This window comes from Haemaphysalis longicornis, unplaced genomic scaffold (genome assembly GCF_048455015.1).
Source record: "Haemaphysalis longicornis isolate Haplotype H1 unplaced genomic scaffold, Haemaphysalis longicornis Haplotype H1 scaffold_9, whole genome shotgun sequence".
In the NCBI taxonomy this organism is placed as follows: domain Eukaryota; kingdom Metazoa; phylum Arthropoda; class Arachnida; order Ixodida; family Ixodidae; genus Haemaphysalis; species Haemaphysalis longicornis.
Window position 1 is genome coordinate 136,576,810 of NW_027526460.1, and position 21,284 is coordinate 136,598,093.

Sequence of the window (21,284 nt, forward strand, 5' to 3'; positions counted from 1 at the left end):
TTTCCTACAGACCTGTCAGTTTGCATATCCCCCCGTAGTGATTCTTGTCTGGTCACTGACTGGTCGTGTACAGATTCACGGGGCACAACAGACAGTTGGGAAGCGTTACAGGGACGTCCGTACTCGAGGTGTAACAACCAATTTCCTATAGGTTCCAGCATTCTAAGAGCAGAACCAGAACAAAGAGTGTCTCGTCGTTCAGGCACTGGTTGTTTGCCCCACACGTATGCCCGGGCTTTGAATGGGGGCTGGCTGCCTGTTCTTGGCTTTTCTATATGCACGTTGTTTGTTCGTATCCATACGCGCGATGACTAAGTCTACGGAGTTATCAGGAAGGATATGTGTCGAAGTGTTTAGTTGGCTGGCCAATAACATCCAACGATGGCGTCCGACGGCGGCCATGAAGCAACCCTGCCAAGCACAGGCCAGTAGCACTGTGGGGTGCGCACCGGGAAATACCCGGTTACTCTAACAGTGGTCTAAATGGGTCGCTGATACTAGCGAGCTAGTGGTACACATAATTTCAGGAACCTGTTGAATCTACATTAGCCATTGGTTTGGGGTGGTGCACTGCCCAAAGTAATGCTTAATGTTTCTGTTTACCAGAACCATTGTAATTCAGTCGATGGAAATTGCCGGCCGTTATCTGAGACTACTTCAGTTGAGTAACCTTCTTGCGCACATATCGCAACGGAAAGTTGATCACCGTGCGGGAAGTGATGTCGCTGAAGAGGCCATTTGAGAAGTAATACCACACCATGATAACAAACGCACACTCATCCGGTGCACGTTAAAAATGGTCCATGTTGTCGACTGACATATTGTTCCACGCCCTGTCCGGAAGGATGTCGTGGTATGGTGTTTGGAAGTTTTGCAGCTTCATATGGCTGTGTCGACTTGCTTGTCAAGGCACGGCTGCCACTGCCTTCTCTTAATGTGCAGTTTTGTCTTCACGATTCCCGGGTTGGACTCGTGAGTTAACGGGAAGAAGGTATTCCTTAGTTCGGCAGGCACAACAGCACGTTTTCTGCGCCAAACCAACTCTCGACTACTGTGAACTTTCTCGCACCTCATAATACAATGGCAATTCTCCAGCAAGACATTTCCGCGTTGGCCACGATGACTTGGCATGTTGCACGGCATGCCCAATTATGACATCCCCACGGTGTCAGCCTGGAGATGATCTCAATGCACACACGATGCAACTAAGGACACAACCTCATCGTCAAACTGTTAGCGACCCTGTGAGCCTGGAGCTCGTAGTCTGTACAGGGCTTCCGCTACTTGTTTTCCGGCTCCTCCGCGACACTTTATACTTTGAAGTTGTAGCGCATTCGCCGTGTGATCCACCTTGCGATACGACGCCGCCGTTGTCCTGTGTCCGGCACAAAACCAAAGTGACCAACCCGCGTCTGGTGGTCTATGGAGGTGGCCCACCCCCAACCGAACACACGACGTCTCACAGTCCCCCATACAAGACAGGGCCTCACAATTTCCAGCACCGCATTTTTTCTGGGTCTGTTATTTTACGCGAGGGAAATGCCACAGTCCCTGCATGGGCATCGGCAGGATTTTTCTTTCAGGGGGTCAAACCCGTTGTATTGCGGGAGGAGAGCGTGATGGCGGGGAGAAGAGGCAGTAGTGCTAGTGTGGCGTCAGCGGGGCAATTGCCCCTTTTGCACCCCCTGCCGACGCCCATGAGTCTGTACATGGGATGCAGAACGACACCGAGAACGTATGTACGAATGCATGCGTTGCAGCAATGACGGGAAGCGTAGGTTCAAAGATTCTGATAAGCTTGTGGGGTGCTAGACGCCATTTCTACTCTCACAAAACATTCTCGGAGTAATCCCAGGAAAATGTCGCGCCTTTAAGTAGACGAAGCACTGGATCTACTTCCTCTGCCAGTCGCGGCACTCAACAAATGGCACCGGCTTCGCTCGGCTAGGCCCGGTTTTCAAGCGAAAGCAGCTGAATCGCCAACCGAACGATATGGCATGCCGAATGTTTCGTACTTCCAGCACTCACTGCCGTTGTTTCGTCAGTTTCCGCAGCCATCGTCGAAGGCGAGGCTTGCAGTGCCGCTCCTAAAGCTCATCGCTGTGCTTTTCTGTCGAAGTTCCCGTTCTTCACTCGCTTCACCTGGCCGCTTTGTGCAGTCGTACACCCGTTTCGCGTTAACTAAGCAAGCCGAGCGACATCTGCATGATGGTCCGACGCAGTATATATGTGGCTGTCGGTGCAGTGGCGGACAATTGATTTATGGACGATAGTAGCAGATTGCATGATCAGCCCTCGGCGACCTTGTCTTCACGCCTCAAACATTCGTCGTCACATGACGTCTCTCTTCTGCTTACTTGTCAGTCACTCCTACTTATCCAAACCGCCGACAGCTACCGCTAGTTGCCCGCCATCTGCGACAAATTACGTGGTTTCACTTCAAGGTCAAATTCTGCCACATGGCGAAACTCGCTTGGCTGGGGCAGTATTGCTTTAGCAATAAAAAGAAACGCCATGTGACCCGATACGCCTAAACTGCTCCCACGGGCCCTTGTGCTGCATCGATCCGCAGAGGTCGGCGAACTCAATCATGAGTCCACTCACTCAGACTCATTTGGACCCAAACTCACGCGTGAGTTTGAGTTTGAGTGAGCGCGAGGCTAGTGTGGCATGGTGAGTTCGAGCTTGAGTGAGTTTGAGCCGAGTGATCCCGACTGAGTTTGAGTCTGATTGAGTTTGAATACGCCTGAGACCTAGTGAATTCTGAGTCCATTTTGAATTCTGAGTACATTTTGAGTTTGAGTCCATTTTGAGTTCTGAGTACATTTTGAGTTTGAGTCCATTTTGAGTTCTGAGTACATTTTGAGTTTGAGTCCATTTTGAGTTCTGAGTATATTTTGAGTTTGAGTCGATTGAGTTCTGAGTGCATTTTGAGTTTGAGTCCATTTTGAGTTCTGAGTACACTTTGAGTTTGAGTCCATTTTGAGTTCTGAGTACATTTTGAGTTCTGAGTACATTTTGAGTTTGAGTACATTTTGAGTTTGATTACATATTGAGTTTTGAGTACATTTTGAGTTCTGAGTACATAGGAGTTACATTTTGAGTTCTGAGTACATAGGAGTTTTGAGTCCATTTTGAGTTTGAGTGCACATGAGTAGCCTAGCAGGCAGCTATGGTTGGCTTTAAAGTTTCATGCGTCACTGTGGGCTCGGAATTCAGGTTACCTGCGGGTGCGGCACCAATCGCGATCTGCATGATCGATTGGGAGGGAGGGGGTGTCTGATTTTTTTAAGTTTCTAGTTAAATTTTCATGGCCATAAGCACTTGCTGTATACCTAATTTTCGCGGCTGCGCGCGTGAGGGATAATTGACTGGTGAGGTCATAAAAAAGGGTTGTCTTAACTTTTCCTCCTGACAGATCCACTAAGAGTGTGGGAAAGGGTGGTGGGAAAGCACACGGCGGCGCTGACGTGCTGGTTGTTCGCCTGCTACTGTTAACGGCTTGATATACTAGGGGTCACAAAGGAAGAGGTGAGAGCCGGGGGGAAATGGGGGCGGGGGCTGTCCCTTCTGCTGTTTCAAATGAATTAGCTGAATTGACTGGGCAGCGCCCTAAGCTTAAGACAGAATAATCACCACATTATATTGGGTGAAAAGTGAAACTGACGAGGCTAAGGCGTGTAAGATATCAAATGAAATTTCCGGATTAACGGAATCAGGCGGGGTAAATAAAAAAATGCTTCCTGATTGTAGTCATAATGAGTCATAGATTCGGTTAAAATTCAAAATGACGCTGCGAGGGCATGTGGGGAATCAAATTCAAGGTCTCGATGTAGGGAATCATTCGGGACGAAAATGAGTTATGGATATATCATGACGTAGTCATGGTAAGTCATAGATTCGGTTAAAATTCAAGTTCATTAGGCTAGGCCGTGTGGCGTATCAAATTAAAGGTGTCTATGAGGGTAATCACGTGCTTCCTGATTATTATCATGACATAGTCAAAATGGGTCATAAATTAGGTTAAAATTCACAATGATGCCAATGGGTGTCCGGGCCATCAAATTGAAGGTTCCGATAAGGGAAATCACGTGGGACAAAAATGTGGTAGGGCTATATCATGAGATAGCAATGGTTACTCATTGATTGGCTTAATTTCAAATTGATTCTGCTAGGATGGGATGGGTATCAAATTAATGGTCTTGATGAGCGGAATCACGTGGGAGAAATACAACAATGCTTCCTGGTTATAACCGTTAGATTGTCATGGCGAGTCTTATATTGGGGTAAAATTCGAAGTGACCCCGCTAGGGCGTGTAGGATATCAAATTTACGGTCTTGACAAGGGGAATCACGAGGTACAAAAAAAGGCTTCGTAGTTCGAATCATGAGATAGTCATTATGAGTCATAGATAGGGTTAAATTCAAGGTGAGGCCGTTGAAGCATGTGGGGCTTCAAATTGAAGGTTCCAATGAGGGGAATCACGTCGGACACCTAAATAATGCGTCCTGGTTACAGTCATGAGAGTCATGGTTATTTTGACTGGTATGAATTCCGCAAGACCCTGCTAGGGTGTGTGGGGTATCAAATTAAAGGTCTCGTCGAGGGGGATCACGTGGGACAAATATAAAAATGCTTTCTGGTTATAATTATGAGGATATAGCAAAAGGTATATAGCAAAAGCTACACACTCTCCCTCTCACTCTCATTCACACTCTCATTCACACTCACACTCTCATTCACACTCACACTCTCACTCTCACTCTCACTCTCATTCCCACTCCCACTCCCACTCTCACTCTCACTCTCACTCATACTCACACTCACACTCTCACTCTCACTCTCACACTTTCACTTTCACTCACACTCACACTCTCACTCTCACTCTCACTCTCACTCACACTCTCACTCTCACACTTTCACTTTCACTCTCACTCACACTCACACTCACACTCACTCTCGCACTCACACTCACAGTGACACTCACACTCTCACTCTCACCCTCACTCCACTCTCACTCACACTCTCACTCTCGCTCACACTCTCACTCACACTCACACTCTCACTCTCACTCTCTCTCACTCACACTCACACTCTCACTCACTCTCACTCTCACTCACGCTCTCACTCTCACTCTCACTCCCACTCTCACTCTCACTCACACTCACACTCTCACTCTCACTCCACTCACACTCTCACTCTCACTCTCACTCTCGCTCTCGTTCACACTCACACTCACACTCTCACTCTCACTCACACTCACACTCACACTCTCACACTCACACTCACACTCACACTCTCACTCTCACAATTTCACTATCACTCTCACTCTTACTCTTCCTCTTACTCTCACTCAGACTCACTCTCACTCTCACTCATACTCTCACTCTCACTCACACTCACTCTCACACTCACACCGAGACTCACACTCTCACTCTCACCCTCACTCCACTCTCACTCACACTCTCACTGTCACTCTCACTCACACTCTCACTCACACTCACATTCACACTCACACTCAACTCACACTCAACTCACACTCACACTCACACTCTCACTCACTCTCACTCTCACTCCCACTCCCACTCTCACACTCACTCTCACACTCTCACTCTTACTCTTACTCGTACTCTCACTCACACTGACACTCTCACTCTCACTGACAGGCACACTCATACTCTCACTCTCACTCAGACTCACTCTCACTCATACTCTCACTCTCACTCACACTCACACTCACTCTCACACTCACACCGAGACTCACACTCTCTCTCTCACCCTCACTCCACTCTCACTCACACTCTCACTCTCACTCACACTCTCACTCACACTCACATTCACATTCACACTCACACTCAACTCACACTCAACTCACACTCAACTCACACTCACACTCTCACTCACTCTCACTCTCACTCTCACTCCCACTCTCACAATCACTCACACTCTCACTCTTACTCTTACTCGTACTCTCACTCACACTGACACTCTCAATCTCACTGACAGGCACACTCATACTCTCACTCTCACTCACACTCACACTCTCACTGTCACTCTCAATCTTACTCCACTCACACTCTCACTCTCACTCTCACTCACTCCCACTCACACTCACTCTCACTCTCACACTCTCACTCACACTCTCACTCTCACTCAGTCACACTCACACTCACACACACTCTCACTCTCAGTCACACACTCACACTCACACTCTCACTCTCACTCACACTCACACTCACTCTCACTCACACTCTCACTCTCACTCTCACTCTCACTCACACTCACACTCACACTCTCACTCTCACTCACTCTCACTCACTCTCACTCACACTCTCACTTTCACTCTCACTCTCACACTCACACTCACACTCTCACACTCAATCTCACTCTCTCACTCTCACTCTCTCAGTGTCTCAATCTCTGTGAGGCCATTTGTGTTCTGAATTCATTTTGAGTTCTCCGCCCATTTTGAGCTCTAAATTCATTTTGAGTTTTGAGTACATTTTGAGTTTTGAATCCATTTTGAGTTTGAGTACATTTTGAGTTTTTGTGTACATTTTGAGTTTTGAGTACATTTTGAGTTTGAGTACATTTTGAGTTTTGAGTTCACTTTGAGTTTGAGTCCATTTTGAGTTTTGAGTCCATTTTGAGTTTTGAGTCCATGTTAAGTTTGAGTACATTTTGTGTTTTGAGTCCATTTTGAGTTTGAGTACCTTTTGAGTTTTGAGTCCGAGTGAGTTGTGAGTTTTGCGCTCAAAGTGAGTTTGAGTTTGAGTGAGCGCAGATGTGCTGCTCAGCATTGAGTCTGAGTTTGAGTGAGTGGTGATTCGAAAAAAAAATTGTGAGTGAGTTTGAGTGAGCCGCGCCAACTTTGCCGAGGTATGTCGATCCGTGCCGTCTGCGTTTTAGAGGTCGCTCAAGCCGGGTTGGGCTTCAGGTTTCATTCATTTTTTTCTAAAGGACTTATTCTTCGTAAACGCCCCTCCTGGCATTCTTCTTAGCATCTGTGGAAAGACCAATCTTGCCAACATTTCTTGCCGAAGTTCTTTCCGATGCTGCTTGTGTCCATAAACAACGTCACAATATCACCCAACACAAATTGTGACATATTTGACCACACGGTTCCTCCGACATACTTTCGTTGTGTATAAATCCTGACCCCAAGAACTGAGATACTATTTTACCGTTAGTCACACATGCGTACAATACCGGAACACAAGGGGAAAGTGTATTCTCACGGCTGTACCTCATTTAGGGGGATTCCAAAGGGGGATAAAATCCACCCGCTCCCCCCCCCTCCGCCGCGTATCCCGATACCGCACGTAACGCCTCCGTGCACGAACATGGGGGGCAGCCGGCACAGGCGTGGGCGGCGGGCCTCCTTATAGAGAGGCACCGCTAAGATCAGGGGCGGCCTCGGCGGGGATTTTCCGCTGTCCGCTAAATGCTTCTCGCCAATGTCGTAAGGGTGCGCCACGTCAGCGCCTACGACCGGGGTAGGCCGGTCCAGTAGGGACACGTCGTATAGGAAACAACATGGGACTAGTTTGTACAGGGACCGTATTTAAGACAAGATGAATAATTAGTAACGTCTGGACATAGGTCTTTGAATTCGAGAGATGGAAACTTTATAGTATAGACGTTTGGGTTTTGCTTTGAATTGTAACGCAGAATATTCAGTTCGAGGTTTGATTGTTTATCGGGTGTGTGCAATTGATTTCTAGATTGCCTTGCGTTAGGGTTTTGCAAGTGTTTGGAATAAATGTATGTTTTGTGTAAGGTGTGAACGGCTTTCCTGCGTCCATCTCCCTGAGCTGGTCAAGAACACCTCACCACCGTTCACGTCACACAATGCAACTCAGAACAATGTTTTTCCGGGCTTTAGGAGGCCACATTGCAAACAATGCGATGGAAGGTACTGGAAGGTGATGTAAAATAAAACTACATGTCTGAAATAAATCGTCGGTTAGGATCTTAAATCCTTCCAGTGTCCGAGGCTTTAACAAAAATTCCGCTGGAGATTGCTATAGGGTAATTTCAGATAAGATGGAACAAAGTTTGGCTGGTGGACCTCTTCAATTTTCTTGAATTTTTATACGTCACTTCCTAATTATTCTAAGGCCCCAATCCACCAATATTTTTTCAGGAAAAAATTTTAGTAAAAAGGTGGCCTCCCGCCGCTACATAACCGTGCTCCTGTAATACTTTAGAGATGTCTGTCTACGAAAAAATGCATTACGGACAATTCGTCCATTTGATGCTTAATTTACGCCTGCTGTACATTTCTCTTAAAAAGTTCTGTTGGAGACAGTATAACGTTTTCGCAGGAAAATGTCAAAATTGTCTCAGAGCTCAATTTTTTGCGAACTTCGGGCTTCAATATTTCAAAAAGTAGTCAAGTTACAACCCCAAACCGTTACTCACGTGTGCTGACTGAATATATACACAAATTTACCGAATATTGTAATTGTCCAATATACAGCCAAGCTGGAACAGGCCCGCAAGGTTGAAAAAAACCCGAAAAACACGTAGTTCTAACGCTAAAATAAAAAAAACACCTTCGAGTTTTCTCTAACTCACTCCATGTGTAGGCCTTTAGATGTACTGGCGCCATAATTGTGTTCCTGGAAGGCGTATAGCCCGAGAGAGGAGTCCACGTTCGCCAGGCTCTCCACAACGTACTGTAATGACAACCATTTCCCTAAAATTTGTATTAACTATGTAGGTTTTGTGCAAAAAGCAAATGATCTCTCTATGGATGCAATACGTGAAGATGGAAAGAAAAAATGGCGTTGGTATGTCCACGTTGGCTCCACAACAAGCAATGTGCGCCCAATTTAATGTGCATAGTTTGGCGGAAAAAATCGCTAACTCTTAGCTTCAGCCCCATATTTGAAAAAAAAACTAATTTCTGTGAAACTGCCCCGAAATGTTGGCGGGTAAATATACTTGGGGTTGGAATCAAAAATACTTCGCATCATATTGATACTCAGGTGCGTACTAAGATCTGCGGAGGCGGCTCAGTGGCTATGGCGTTGTTCTGCTGAATCCAAGGACACAGGTTCGGTACCCGGCCGCGGCGGCCGCTTTTCTGATATAGGCAAAAAACTAAAGCGCCGGTATATTGGAGATTTCGGCACACGTTAAAAATTCACAGGTGGCCAAAATTAATCTGGAACCCTCCACTACTGCGCGTCTCATAGCCTGTGTAACGTTGGGACGTTAAACCCCACAGTCAGTCGTGTACAGCGTCAGAATAGAGCCCTGTCAGTCATGTTCCTCGAAGGCTGCTCAGACCGGAATCAGTGGTGTAGCCACGTGTATAACATTTGCATATACTTTTTTGTACAGAAGGAAAAAGGCCATAGATGAAGATAAATTACTCAGAATGCAGTAAGAAATGAGTTTCAAACTAACGTCTTTGCAAGAAACATTTGGCACCTTATCGAAATTGTAGCCCAAAATTAGCCACCCAGCGGAATTTTCTAGACATACAGGTATTTAGATTTCCTTTAAGTGGTTCACACGGGCCTTTCCGCATGTGATTGACATGTATCTGCTGCTGATCGTTTAACTGTTTGATTTTTGTGTGCTTGTTGGCGTCACATGTGTCAATACTTAATGCGGTGGATCACACGCAGTGGTCAGCACTATTCGTTTTGTTTTTCCGCGGTAGTTGGAGCCTTCATTCCGCTGCCCGTATTGGAAGTATGCGCACTTGACTTACTTATACAACACAGCTGCTATGTTTCTTATCGTATGAATTGCCCTTTTTTGGATGTTCCTCAGGTTGCAGTAGCCTGGTGTTTAAAGATGGCTTCAGCGACGTCGCATGAATTCTTTTAAAAATCAATCCAGAGTAAATTCCAAAGGGTGAAAGGCTTATTTATGAAGTTGCCTAGCTTCCACGTGACAACCAAAATCTTCCGTCGGTCTCTCCTGCCACCCCAACCTTCGTCGGAAATATTCAGTCTTTCGAGCTTGAGAGACTCGCCCTTTGTGAACTTGCCAGTTTCCCTTCATTATCAGTGATTTTTGGCGTACTAAAAGTAATCCACAGTTCACTTCACTCGGATCTATAATTGAGTGCTTGGTATTTTTTGTGTGAGCATCATAAACATGCTAGTTGGCACAGTATGCGAAAGGAACACATTTCTTGCTGTCGATTACATTTGCCTCGTCCCGCCAACACTAATCTAGCTTAGCCCAGTGCTGTAGTAAAGCTAGTATTGCTTGTACACGCGGAATTTTTCCCAAATACATTTTGCCATGAAGTTTTTCTTCAGAAGAGTTTCCTCGCCATCATGCACAACGGAGATGATAACTTTTTGTGTTGAGAACTGCAGCTCATCATTATTAAGTATTCCCGCACCGCCCGATTTGCGGTCCACAATTCCTCTGAGCGCCTCATGAAGGTACGTGCGTGCAGTAAGCAACCGAGAGGTGGCGCTACGTGGAGGCAAGCACACGGTATTCCCGGCAAAAAACAAAACAAAAATTTGAGCGACTACTTGTATCGTGAAATATTTGCTTTGGTAGAGTGAACACAGCATTGCAGTAAGCACTGATCTAGGATACTGGCGTCATGAATTAGTTCTATGGGGGCAAAATAGCATATAAGAGCATTAGTGCTTTAAGGAATTGAAAGGAAGACCATAAAATTAACCTGAAGAATACTGTTCTCTTTTGTGGATAACTGCGCGCATATGAAGAGTACGTTACAGCTGTGCCAGCTTTGCAAGAAAGAGACTCAGTATTATCGCTATTTTCGACATCATGCAAGTTGGTTTTACTGATAACCACAGTATGTGTAGCCGCCAACATCTTTGAAAAGTGTCACAAAAATTGAAACAGTGGTTGTTTGTAAAGTGGGGCTTCGCTTAAGGTTTAGTCCTTCTTTCCCCGAACTATTCACATTTTTTGTGCGCGCATTGCTTGTTGGGGTGCCAAGATGGACATTAAAAATGCCATTTTTTCTGTTTTCAGTTTCTGTATCCATGGAGTGACAGGGCATTGTAGAGAGCCTGGCGTATATAGGCTCCTCTCTCTCGCCATACGCGTTCCTGAAAGAAAATTATGCAACATGGTTTTTATGATTATGCAAGTACATGCATACTCCAACATTTGTAGAGAATTTAAGAAGATTTGTTTGTTCATATTAGCGTCTGAACTTCGTGTTTTTCAGTTTTTTTCTGCAGACTTGTGAGCCCGTTGCATCTTAACCGTATTTTCACAATTACAATATTCGGTGCGTTTGTGTATGCATGCAGGAAGCACACGTAACATTTAAATGTTGTAAACGTGGTACTGTTTAATATATTGAAGCTCAGTTTTCCGAAAAAATGGAGCTCTGCACCGAATTTGACCATTTATTGCGAAAAAGTGATATCATGGTCAGCAACAAAACGTTTTTATAAAAACATACAGCAGGCGTTACTTCAGCATAAAAAGCACGATTTCGCTCTCATACGTATATGCGTAGATAGACGTCGCTGAAGTTGGCCGAGCCGCACAGGGAGGTAGCGGTAGGGGTACACCTTGTCGCGTTCCAAAATTTCATGCACTTCGACAACATGTTTTCCAGAAAAAAATATTGTGGATCGCTACATTAGAATAATTAGGGCATGGCATCTAAAAATTTCAAGCAAATTGAAATTGTCGATCTGCGTCCCTTTGTTCTATTTTATCTGAAATCACCCTGTACACCCTGAAACGAAATTTTTGCTCAGCGCGAACTGCAGTCTTCTCTGACACGACACACATCTGCTGTGTCTCAGCTAGTGATCGCGTGAACGCATGGCGGTGCCCGTTACTGTGCTGTAATCTCGCAGCACGTTGCCGACACCGGCTACCGTGTTGTTGCAAATCGTGTTTGAACCTCCCGCGCAAATGTCACATGGTTCGGTTTAGCTTCGCATGGGGTAGTAGCGTCTGCCGAAAGTGTGAGGGGCAGGCAGTGAGAGACATGTCGCAATAGCAGTGCGTGCCACCCTCCCCCTAACAATTTCGCGAGGAGCTCCGACAAGCTTCTCGTGCGGGCTCAGCATTCTGCCCTTCTCTGCGCACTTTTGCCACATTTGCCTCCGCCGTTTTCTTTATCTTCGCTCGCTCGGTATGACGCCGTGGCCGTGGCCGTCGCCATCGCCGCCGCCAAACCCCAGTAGCGGCCACCAGAGTGTTTGCGCACTAAAACTAAAGTACGTACAGATGTTCTCGGGCCTCATTAAAATTGACAATATTGTAACATGGCGGAACGATAGATGACACGAACCATGGCCAATTATGGTCAACGATCTATTTAGTGTATTTACATTGCGGCCATAAGATACCACGCTCCAGGACCCAGCCACTTCTCAAAAACTTGTGGAAAGATCTCAAAAAAGCCAAGCAATATACTATGTAGATACTAGTTCCAGCAGAGGCAAGTACAGCATCGCAGTGCTGAACAGAGACTTTCATCCGGCAGTAGCCTGCATTCTCAAAAGTGGCGCCAACATCAACACAGCAGGCATTGAACTCCACGACATCGCCAGAGTGATTTATTTATTTATTTATTTATTTAGAAATACTGCAGGCAGCATCGCTGCCCAAGCAGGAGAGGGTTACAAAATGTGATTATACAATGCATGTTCAAATGCCCCAACACTTGTACATTCCACAATCGAGAGGGGCAAACAGTTCCATTGTTCTATGGTGTTAAGAAAAAAAGACTTCTGAAATATTTTAGTGCGGGCGAAGTACGGGCGTATGGTCTTGCTGTGATTGATCCTCGATGACCTTTGTGGTGCGGGAAGCAGATAATCTTCGCGTAACAGGCCGGTTTTATTGTCGTACAGTAGATAAAGAAATTTGAGGCGCGCGACCTGGCGGCGGAGTTGAAGTGACGGCAAGGCGAGTTTCTTTATCATATTTGTTACTGATGACGATGTTCTGTAGTCGGACAAAATGAACCGTGCAGCAAGACGCTGGATACGTTCAATCTTTGTAATATTCTTGGCATGAAACGGATCCCAAACTATTGATGAGTACTCGAGGACTGGGCGAACCAAGGTGCGATAAGCTTCTAATTCAATATTAGAAGGACATCCTTTCAGTTTTCTTCTCAAGAAGCATAGCTTCTGAAAGGCTTTGTTGCAAATATTATCAACATGCGCATTCCATTTCAGATTATTAGTAATTGTTAAGCCCAAGTATTTCACAGACGTTACAACTTCGAGATCACGGTTTTTAATAACATAAGTGTGAATAAACGGATTCTTTTTTGTTGTAAATACCATCGAAACTGATTTTGAAAAATTAATTTCCATTCCCCTCTTATCGCACCAGTCCACGAGTTTACAAACATTTTCATTCAGTACAGCCTGACAAGAACCACTCTTGATAACGGAGTAAACAACACAATCATCTGCAAACAATTTGACCTTTACACCGTCACCAATATCTTTTGCAATATCATTGATGTACACTAAGAAGAGCAAGGGTCCCAACACTGAACCCTGCGGCACTCCTGACAAGACACGTAGACTATCCGACCTAACACCGTCGCATTCCACAAACTGGGTACGGTTTTCAAGGTAAGCCTTTATCCATCGAACTATAATGTCGGGTAAACCAATCTCTGTTAGTCTAGCCAGAAGTAAATTGTGCGGCACTCGGTCAAATGCCTTTGACAGGTCTAAAAATACAGCATCTATTTGTTGGTGATTATCAATTGCGGTTGCGAAGTCATGAATGACAGTTACTAATTGTGTTACTGTGGATACCTTGCGCCTAAATCCATGTTGGTACTCAACAAAGAAGTTGGTATCCTCAAGGTGCTTCGATATGTGGCTTGCTATTATATGTTCCAATATTTTGCAGCAGGTACTAATCAATGAAATTGGCCTGTAGTTTTTTGCGTTTAATATGTCACCTGATTTGGGTATGGGAATTACCTTCGCTGTCAACCAGTCATGTGGCAAAGTGCTCTGCCTGAGCGATGCCTCAAAAAGTACATAGAGGTAGTGCGAAAGTATTTCAGAATATCGTTTTAGAAAGATGTTTGGTATGCCATCCGCGCCGCATGACTTTTTTACATCAAGATTTAAAAGAAGTGCGAATATGCCTTCTTGGTGTAATACCACATCAGGAATTGGAATGCGTGTTGACGATCCGCAAGATTCATTTTGAGTACAGGGGAATGCTGGTTGCGAGAAAGACTGAAAAAACGTGGAATTAAATTCATTTGCAATCTCTTGGAGAACAGTGGTAGTTTTCCCATTAATCTTGAGCTGTTTTGTCTGCCGCTTAGTGTCTGATAAAAAGCGCCAAAATTTCTGAGGCGATTCCTTCAGGAAAGTTGAAAGCGTTTGGCAGTAAAACTTAGAACGTGCAGTACGCAATTTGATGAGCAGGTCATCCTTCATGGTGCGCAGTTCAGAAGTTTTTACCTTCGCCTTGCGCTTTCGAGAAATTCGCCGCTTTAGTTGAATTATCTCTCGTGTGATCCAAGGGTTGTGGTGCCTAATTTTCTTTTTACGCAGTGGAACGTATGCAGAAATACATGACGTGACCAGAGTTTTAAATCTGTCCCAGAGGTATGAAATGTCGCCACCAAGCTGAAATTGATCGAGACTGAAGTGCAAGCTGTCTAAGATAGCTTCATCGTCTGCGGCCGAAAAATCAGGGAATGTTTGGACAGGATGGGTTATTTTCTTTTTTCTACGCACATCTAATGACAGCTGGATGAGCTTGTGATCGGAAATTCCATCGCACGTAGTTACGGAAGAGTTTTCAGGAAAATTAGTAAATATTAGGTCTAGCGTTGATTGGGTTGTTTCGGTAATGCGAGTGGGACTTTTTACTAATTGCTCTAAATTGTAAAAAAGTGCAGAATCAAGGAGCAGGCGTGCGCTCTCCGTGTCTTGAGTGCCAGAAACTGACATCTGGTTCCAATCAATGCACGGCAGGTTAAAATCCCCAGTCAATATTAGTTTGTCTTTAGGGCGAAGAATACACTCTAGGTGAGCATTTAGGGCTGCCATGTAACTTGATGGGCTTTTGGGTGGCCTGTAAATGACGCTAAAAATAGCAGATAAATCGTGATAATTGATGCGACACCAAATGCTTTCGTGGTCGGGAATATCTTCGAGTCGAACGCAGTCAACTTCATTTTTTAGAATTAGTGCCACGCCTCCGCCCCGCCCTCGGCGATCTCGTCTAAGTAACTTGTGCGACGGTGGGATGATTTCCGCGTCTAGGATACTCGATGACAGCCATGTTTCGGTTACCGCTAGAATATGGGGATCATGAAGAAATATAAGTTCCTCGAGCTCTTTACATTTATTTACTAGACTTCTAGCATTCATCAGAATTATTCGCAGTGGTTTGGTACTGCATCAAGAGGGAGTGGAAAATTTGGACTGGTGGGTTTGGATTGCATTAGTTGAGGGTTTCGACTGACGAGATGGGATAGCACACGATTTAGCCTCGTCCCACACATAGGTAGTGTTGTCCACATGAAGGCGGTCATAGTCCAGCGTTACTTTGCGACCCTGATCTTTAAATTGTTTGCCATACTTCCACAAGTTTGAGCGTTTAGCTAAAGTATTTTTGCAAAAGTCATGGTTGATGGAAAATTTTGATCCTTTTAGTTTAGAGCAGTTTCGAAGCACTGCCATTTTTTCATTGTAGTCGAAAAAGTTGAGTATAACAGGACGTCGATTATCTGTTTTTTTCTTGCCCACTCTGTGCACCCTTTCGACAGTTTTCGCTACAACCTCCAGTTTTTCGCGAAAAATTTTATCTACTACGTGTTCTTTTAAAGCGGAGTGGTTTTCATCTGGAATTTCGGGAATGCCAAAGATGATCAGATTGCGGCGTCGGCTGCGATCCTCAAAGTCATCTAGTTTTATTTGTTGTTCTTGTACCACTTTTTGCAGAGAACAAACTTCCGTTTTTAAGTGGCTGATTTCTTCTGTATGCTGTGCGAGAACTTTAAACGTGTTATTCAGCTCAACGAAGCGCGTGTTCATCGTCTTTTCAAGCGACAACTGCGAGAAGGCAATTTTTTCAATGGATTCTTGAAGAGCTGTTCGCATGTCATTAATAAGTGCCTTGACTTCATCGGAAGGCCCCGGATTGCTTTCCACGTCCCCGGCTAACAAAAGCAAAATAACACCACAAACATCTTGAACCATTGATACACACTTTTCGGGGCACGGCAGGACAATAACACACCTATTATCACTACGGAAGCTGCGGAAATCGTATTTTGAACGAACCTGTACAAAAAGGGCGAGACGAGTCATTGTTGCGTCTGCGGTGGTCCCGCCGTGCCCTCTGAAGCCGCGCTCACTGGATCCGGCTACTTGTAGCCTCGGTGGTGGCGCTGGAGGCAATGTGTGACGAGCTGATTGCGTCGTGAAGCCGCTCCCAGGATACGCATCCACGTGGGCTACGTCGAGCGTGAATTCACCAAAGCAGCTTGACTGATTGCCCGCTGGTGCGCACAAGGTGATGAGTGGCAGCGAGACCTGTACAAAAAGGGCGAGACGAGTCATTGTTGCGTCTGCGGTGGTCCCGCCGTGCCCTCTGAAGCCGCGCTCACTGGATCCGGCTACTTGTAGCCTCGGTGGTGGCGCTGGAGGCAATGTGTGACGAGCTGATTGCGTCGTGAAGCCGCTCCCAGGATACGCATCCACGTGGGGTACGTCGAGCGTGAATTCACCAAAGCAGCTTGACTGATTGCCCGCTGGTGCGCACAAGGCGATGAGTGGCAGCGAGACCTGTACAAAAAGGGCGAGACGAGTCATTGTTGCGTCTGCGGTGGTCCCGCCGTGCCCTCTGACACCACGACACCTTCACACCGCATAGTCCTAATGGTACAGAACTCCAGGTGATCATTTTCACAGATTCCCAAGAAGGATGCAGGCAAATTATACTGAACGACATGAATAAAGATACAGCAGATTCATTTAATAGTCACTGTCATCATCACTACGATATTATTTGGACACCTGGCCACGCGAAGATGTTTGGCAACGTTCGGGCAGACACGCCCGCCCGTGAGTAAGAATCCTGGCACCGAACACCTCCCTGGAGAGGTCCAATTGTCGTGGCATCATGAACAATACACTAAGAGACCTTAAACTGAACAGACAAGAATTACCTGCACATCACCCTAACCTAGACCGGCAGCAATCAGTATTACTCAGACAAGCACAGACTAACACGACATGCAGCCCAGCTAGACGATATCTTTTTCTAAAAGAAGAGCACAAGAACCACCAGCGTGCAAACACTGAGGTGGATATCCTGATCAGCAACACGTCCTATGGGAATGTCCAAACACTATTCCCAGCATTTCTCACTTACACACACCGACGCAGCTGCCATAACCCATTGACCCAACCTGGCTGACTCTTGCCTCCACTTTCGAGGATCAGCTAGCTCTAGTGCAATACATCAAAAACGCACTAGAGCTGAGTTCAGCATTCACTGAAGATGACCTGTAATTGGATTGTCTGAACCGCCTTTGGTTCTAAATAAAGTTTTCTCTCTCTTTCTCGCCGTCTTCGTCGTCTCCTGTGGCAATATTATTGCGCATAATAGTACGTCGATGGAAAGCCGGATGGCTTTATTTATTTAGTAATCCTCGGATAAGAATTGCTCCTGGTTTCATACGTAGGCCGCACTTGATGCTGAGGCTCTTCTGCAACTTAGCTGATTTAAGTACTCAAACACATTTGCGGACGCAACTGGTGTTTGGCGGCGGCGGCGGCGGCGGCGGTGACGGCGACGGCGTTGTGACCTAACGATCAAGCACAAGGAAAACAACGGAAGAATTGCCAGCCTCTGAAGCCGTTTTTCTCCTAGTTCAGACGAAGAACTTCCCTAGATTTCCCTAGATTTTTACTGAATGTGGTTATTATATGTTGTCTGTGTTTGAATTATGCGAAACGACTGCAGAGTTTACTAAAGACATCATTATGCTTCATCACTGTGATGAAGCTGAAAAAACTGTTGCAGTACAATTTGTAATGCCTTAAAAAGTTTTCATCCACAAAGGCCATAGAAGTCATCACATGGGGACATGTCATATTAAATAACAACCAAATTACGAAGAACGGAAAAGTAGCCATACTGCGCGCACAGAATACAACATTTCAAGAAATAATACATATTAAAGCACGTTGACAACGGGCCCAAGGCGTGTTAAAATATGAAAATAACAATCTAGAACACCACAGTTCAGTGCAAAACATAAAAATCTTGCACCACGAAACAGTGCACTGGTAGTAGCACGCAAGTATATGAAAAGATCTCGTCTGTGCTCGTACTCTAATAGGTACGAGCACAGACGATGCGCAGTGCATGATATATTCGAGCGACCTAGTTTATGTACTTATTCAATTATGTTCTTTGCTATTTAACCAACAATGTCAAATGTAGGAGAGATAGTTTTGCTGGTTGCACATTTATGTTAGATAGCTGTGTCATTGAGAAACTGCAATGGATCGGTATATAAAAATATTGACTGCTAAAATCTATAACTGGTACCATTGCACGACTGAAGGCATAAGACCACTTGAAAGCAAAAAAATTCGTAGATGTTGGCAAATGTTCCGTTTTCACTAATGACGACTTAAATCCCCTAGACCTAGGGAAATCTGCCAAGAGTTGGCAGCACTGTTGCCGGGGGGTGCAGTATGTTGAGCTCGCACCAGAAGCTCGTCGGAGCGGCGGCGGAAATGAGGCGGAGGGAGAACGGCACGCGCTGCTATGCCTGCATTGCTCTCAGACGATGATGATGATGATTGATCATTTCTATTGGTTTCCCCTTTGTATCGGGGTGATGACATCTCATCTAACCAAAAAGGACTAATATACATATGTTTTACACTTTTGGTTTAATACTAGCGCTGCTTAGGGCAGGCACAAAAAGCTTATTAGGCACAAAATACTTTTTTTTCCTGTTACATGTGGTAACTGCCCTAGGCAATATTCCCCTCTCTGCTTTTCGTCCACCAGCATTCTAATCTTCTTTTCGTCCCCTCGACAGCCTTGAAGGTAACTTCCTCTGTGATACCCTTAAATCCTAGGGCTTCTGAAAGCCCAATATTCCCTTCATGTAGATTTGGATGGATACCCTCACATTCTAACACGATGTGCCGCATAGTTTTTGTTTCTTTTCCGCAGACCACGCATACCCCATCATTTTCTGAATACTTCCCCACAAAACTTAGTTCGCAGGCAACCTGCTCTAGCCTCAAAAAGCAAAGCACTGCCCTGGGAATTATCGTAGAAATTTTCCTTTCTGATGTTCATCTTCTCAGCCCTGTACATCTCTAACGACGTTTTAGCTTCCATTTTTGCCCTCCATTTATTCGTTTCAATCTGCCTTGCCTCTTTTTTGGTTATCTTGGCTGTTTTGGATTCCCCACTGTTCTTTCCGTATTTCATCGTTAGCCTTCTAGTCTTTCTTAACCACTGCGTGTCCACGCTTTTCAAGTATAGGTACCTAAAAACCTTAGTTGCCCACCTTCGTTGATCCATTGCCCTCAACCTCATCTCAAAGCATATTTTACTCTGAGCTTCTCTAACTTCAAACGACGCCCACCCCATATCTCCCTGAACTGCTTCGTTAGTTGTTTTTCCATGCGCGCCTAAGGCCAAACGTCCTACCGTTCTCTGGTTTACTTCAAGGCCTGATAGAACGTCTGATTTTAAGCAGAGTACAGCATTCGCAAACGTGAGACCCGGAACCATTACTCCTTTCCACATTCCTCTTACTACTTCATATTTGTTATACCCCCACAGAGCTCTATGCTTCATTATAGCTGCGTTTCGCTTTCCCTTAACTTTAAGCTGCTCCTCGTGAGTACTTAAGTAGTTATCCCCTTCGTTTATCCACACTCCCAAATATTTATATTCCTTCACTCTAGGTAATTCGCCTTGCTGGATAGACACTACGTCGGTGGTAGCGTCATTGAATCCATTATTCCTGATTTTTCTGCACTGAAATTTAATCCGAGGTCAGTGGCTTCCTGGCCGCAAATATTTATTAGCCGCTGCATATCGGTTTGGTTGTCAGCTAAAAGAACAATGTCGCCTGCGTATAACATTCCCGGAATATGCTGTTGTACCACTTCGCCTTGCAGCATATGGGTTAGGCTAAACCCTACTTGGCTTTCTTCCATTTTCTTTTCTAACCCTGCCATGTAAAGCATGAACAGTATTGGGCTCAAAGGGCATCCCTGTTTCAGTCCCCGATGGATGTTGACCTGCTGGGCGCATTTCTGTCCTTCCCAAGTAAGGTGCACTCTATTGTCTTTATAGATTGCTATAAGGAACTGTACTAACTCGTCATCTAATCCCTGGAGTTTCAGCATCCTCCACAGCCGTTCTCTGTTTACGTTGTCATATGCCCCTTTAATGTCCAAGAACGTAATCCATAGTGGTCTATTCTGTGCTTTCGCAATTTCAATGCACTGCGTTATCACGAACAGATTGTCATCCAGTCGCCTGTCTTGTCTAAATCCATTCTGCAGTTCCCCAAGTATTTCATTTTTTTCCATCCATGCTTGAATTTCTGATTTTATCGCCTGCATTACGAATCTATACACCACTGACGTTACTGTGAGTGGTCTGTATGAATCAATACTGGCTTTGTCTCCTCTGCCTTTATATATTAAATTCATCCTACTTTCTAACCAGCCCTCTGGTATTTGTTTGGTTTCTATCACCTTATCTATTGCCCTCATAAACGAATCCTTACTTTTAGGTCCAAGTAGGTTTATCAGTTGCATTGGTATTCCGTCCGGGCCCACTGCTGTCTGGGGGGAAACCTTTTGCTCTGCTTTTTTCCAATCAAGGTTGCTCAAACTTACTTCCCTTTCCGCAGTCTTTTGTGGCGCTGATGTTATCGGTGCAGGTTTCCCTACCACTATTGTCCTAAACTTCTCACTAATCACTCGATGAATATGTGCCAACGCGTGCTCTCCTTCTAAATGTTCCCCCTCTTCATCGATCAGGAATTTTTGATGGTTATCGTTTTTTGAGCTTAGTTATTTTACATGGTTCCAAAACTTCTTGGATGTGCTTTTGTCCTTTTTCCGTATTTCTGCCATCCATTGTTCGCTTTTCTGCTTGATTCTGCTTGTTCGCTTTTCTGCTTGGGGGGGGGGCGGGGGCTTGATCGCCCCCGCCCCCCCCCCCCTGCACCTTTCACCAGAAGTTCGTCCAGGTAACATGTATGCCTACGTCAAAACACGATTTGCAACAACATACTTGCCGTCGCGCC

The 21,284-nt window shown here is 45.3% G+C and overlaps 2 protein-coding genes across 2 annotated transcripts in view; both read right to left on the reverse strand.

Moving 5' to 3' along the window:
• The window catches only part of LOC144153456 (alkaline phosphatase, tissue-nonspecific isozyme-like), a 93,952-nt gene that overhangs the window by 41,574 nt on the left and 31,094 nt on the right, over positions 1 to 21,284 (reverse strand). The gene's annotated exons all lie outside the window — the stretch shown is intronic.
• LOC144152415 (uncharacterized) lies at positions 15,379 to 16,014 on the reverse strand. Its single transcript, XM_077683683.1, has one exon. It carries the CDS (start codon positions 16,012 to 16,014, stop codon positions 15,379 to 15,381), a length of 636 nt encoding a protein of 211 aa, XP_077539809.1.

Excerpts from the sequence above, each read along its gene's own strand:
- LOC144152415 (XM_077683683.1), bottom strand. The coding sequence starts at position 16,014 with ATGAACACGCGCTTCGTTGAGCTGAATAACACGTTTAAAGTTCTCGCA.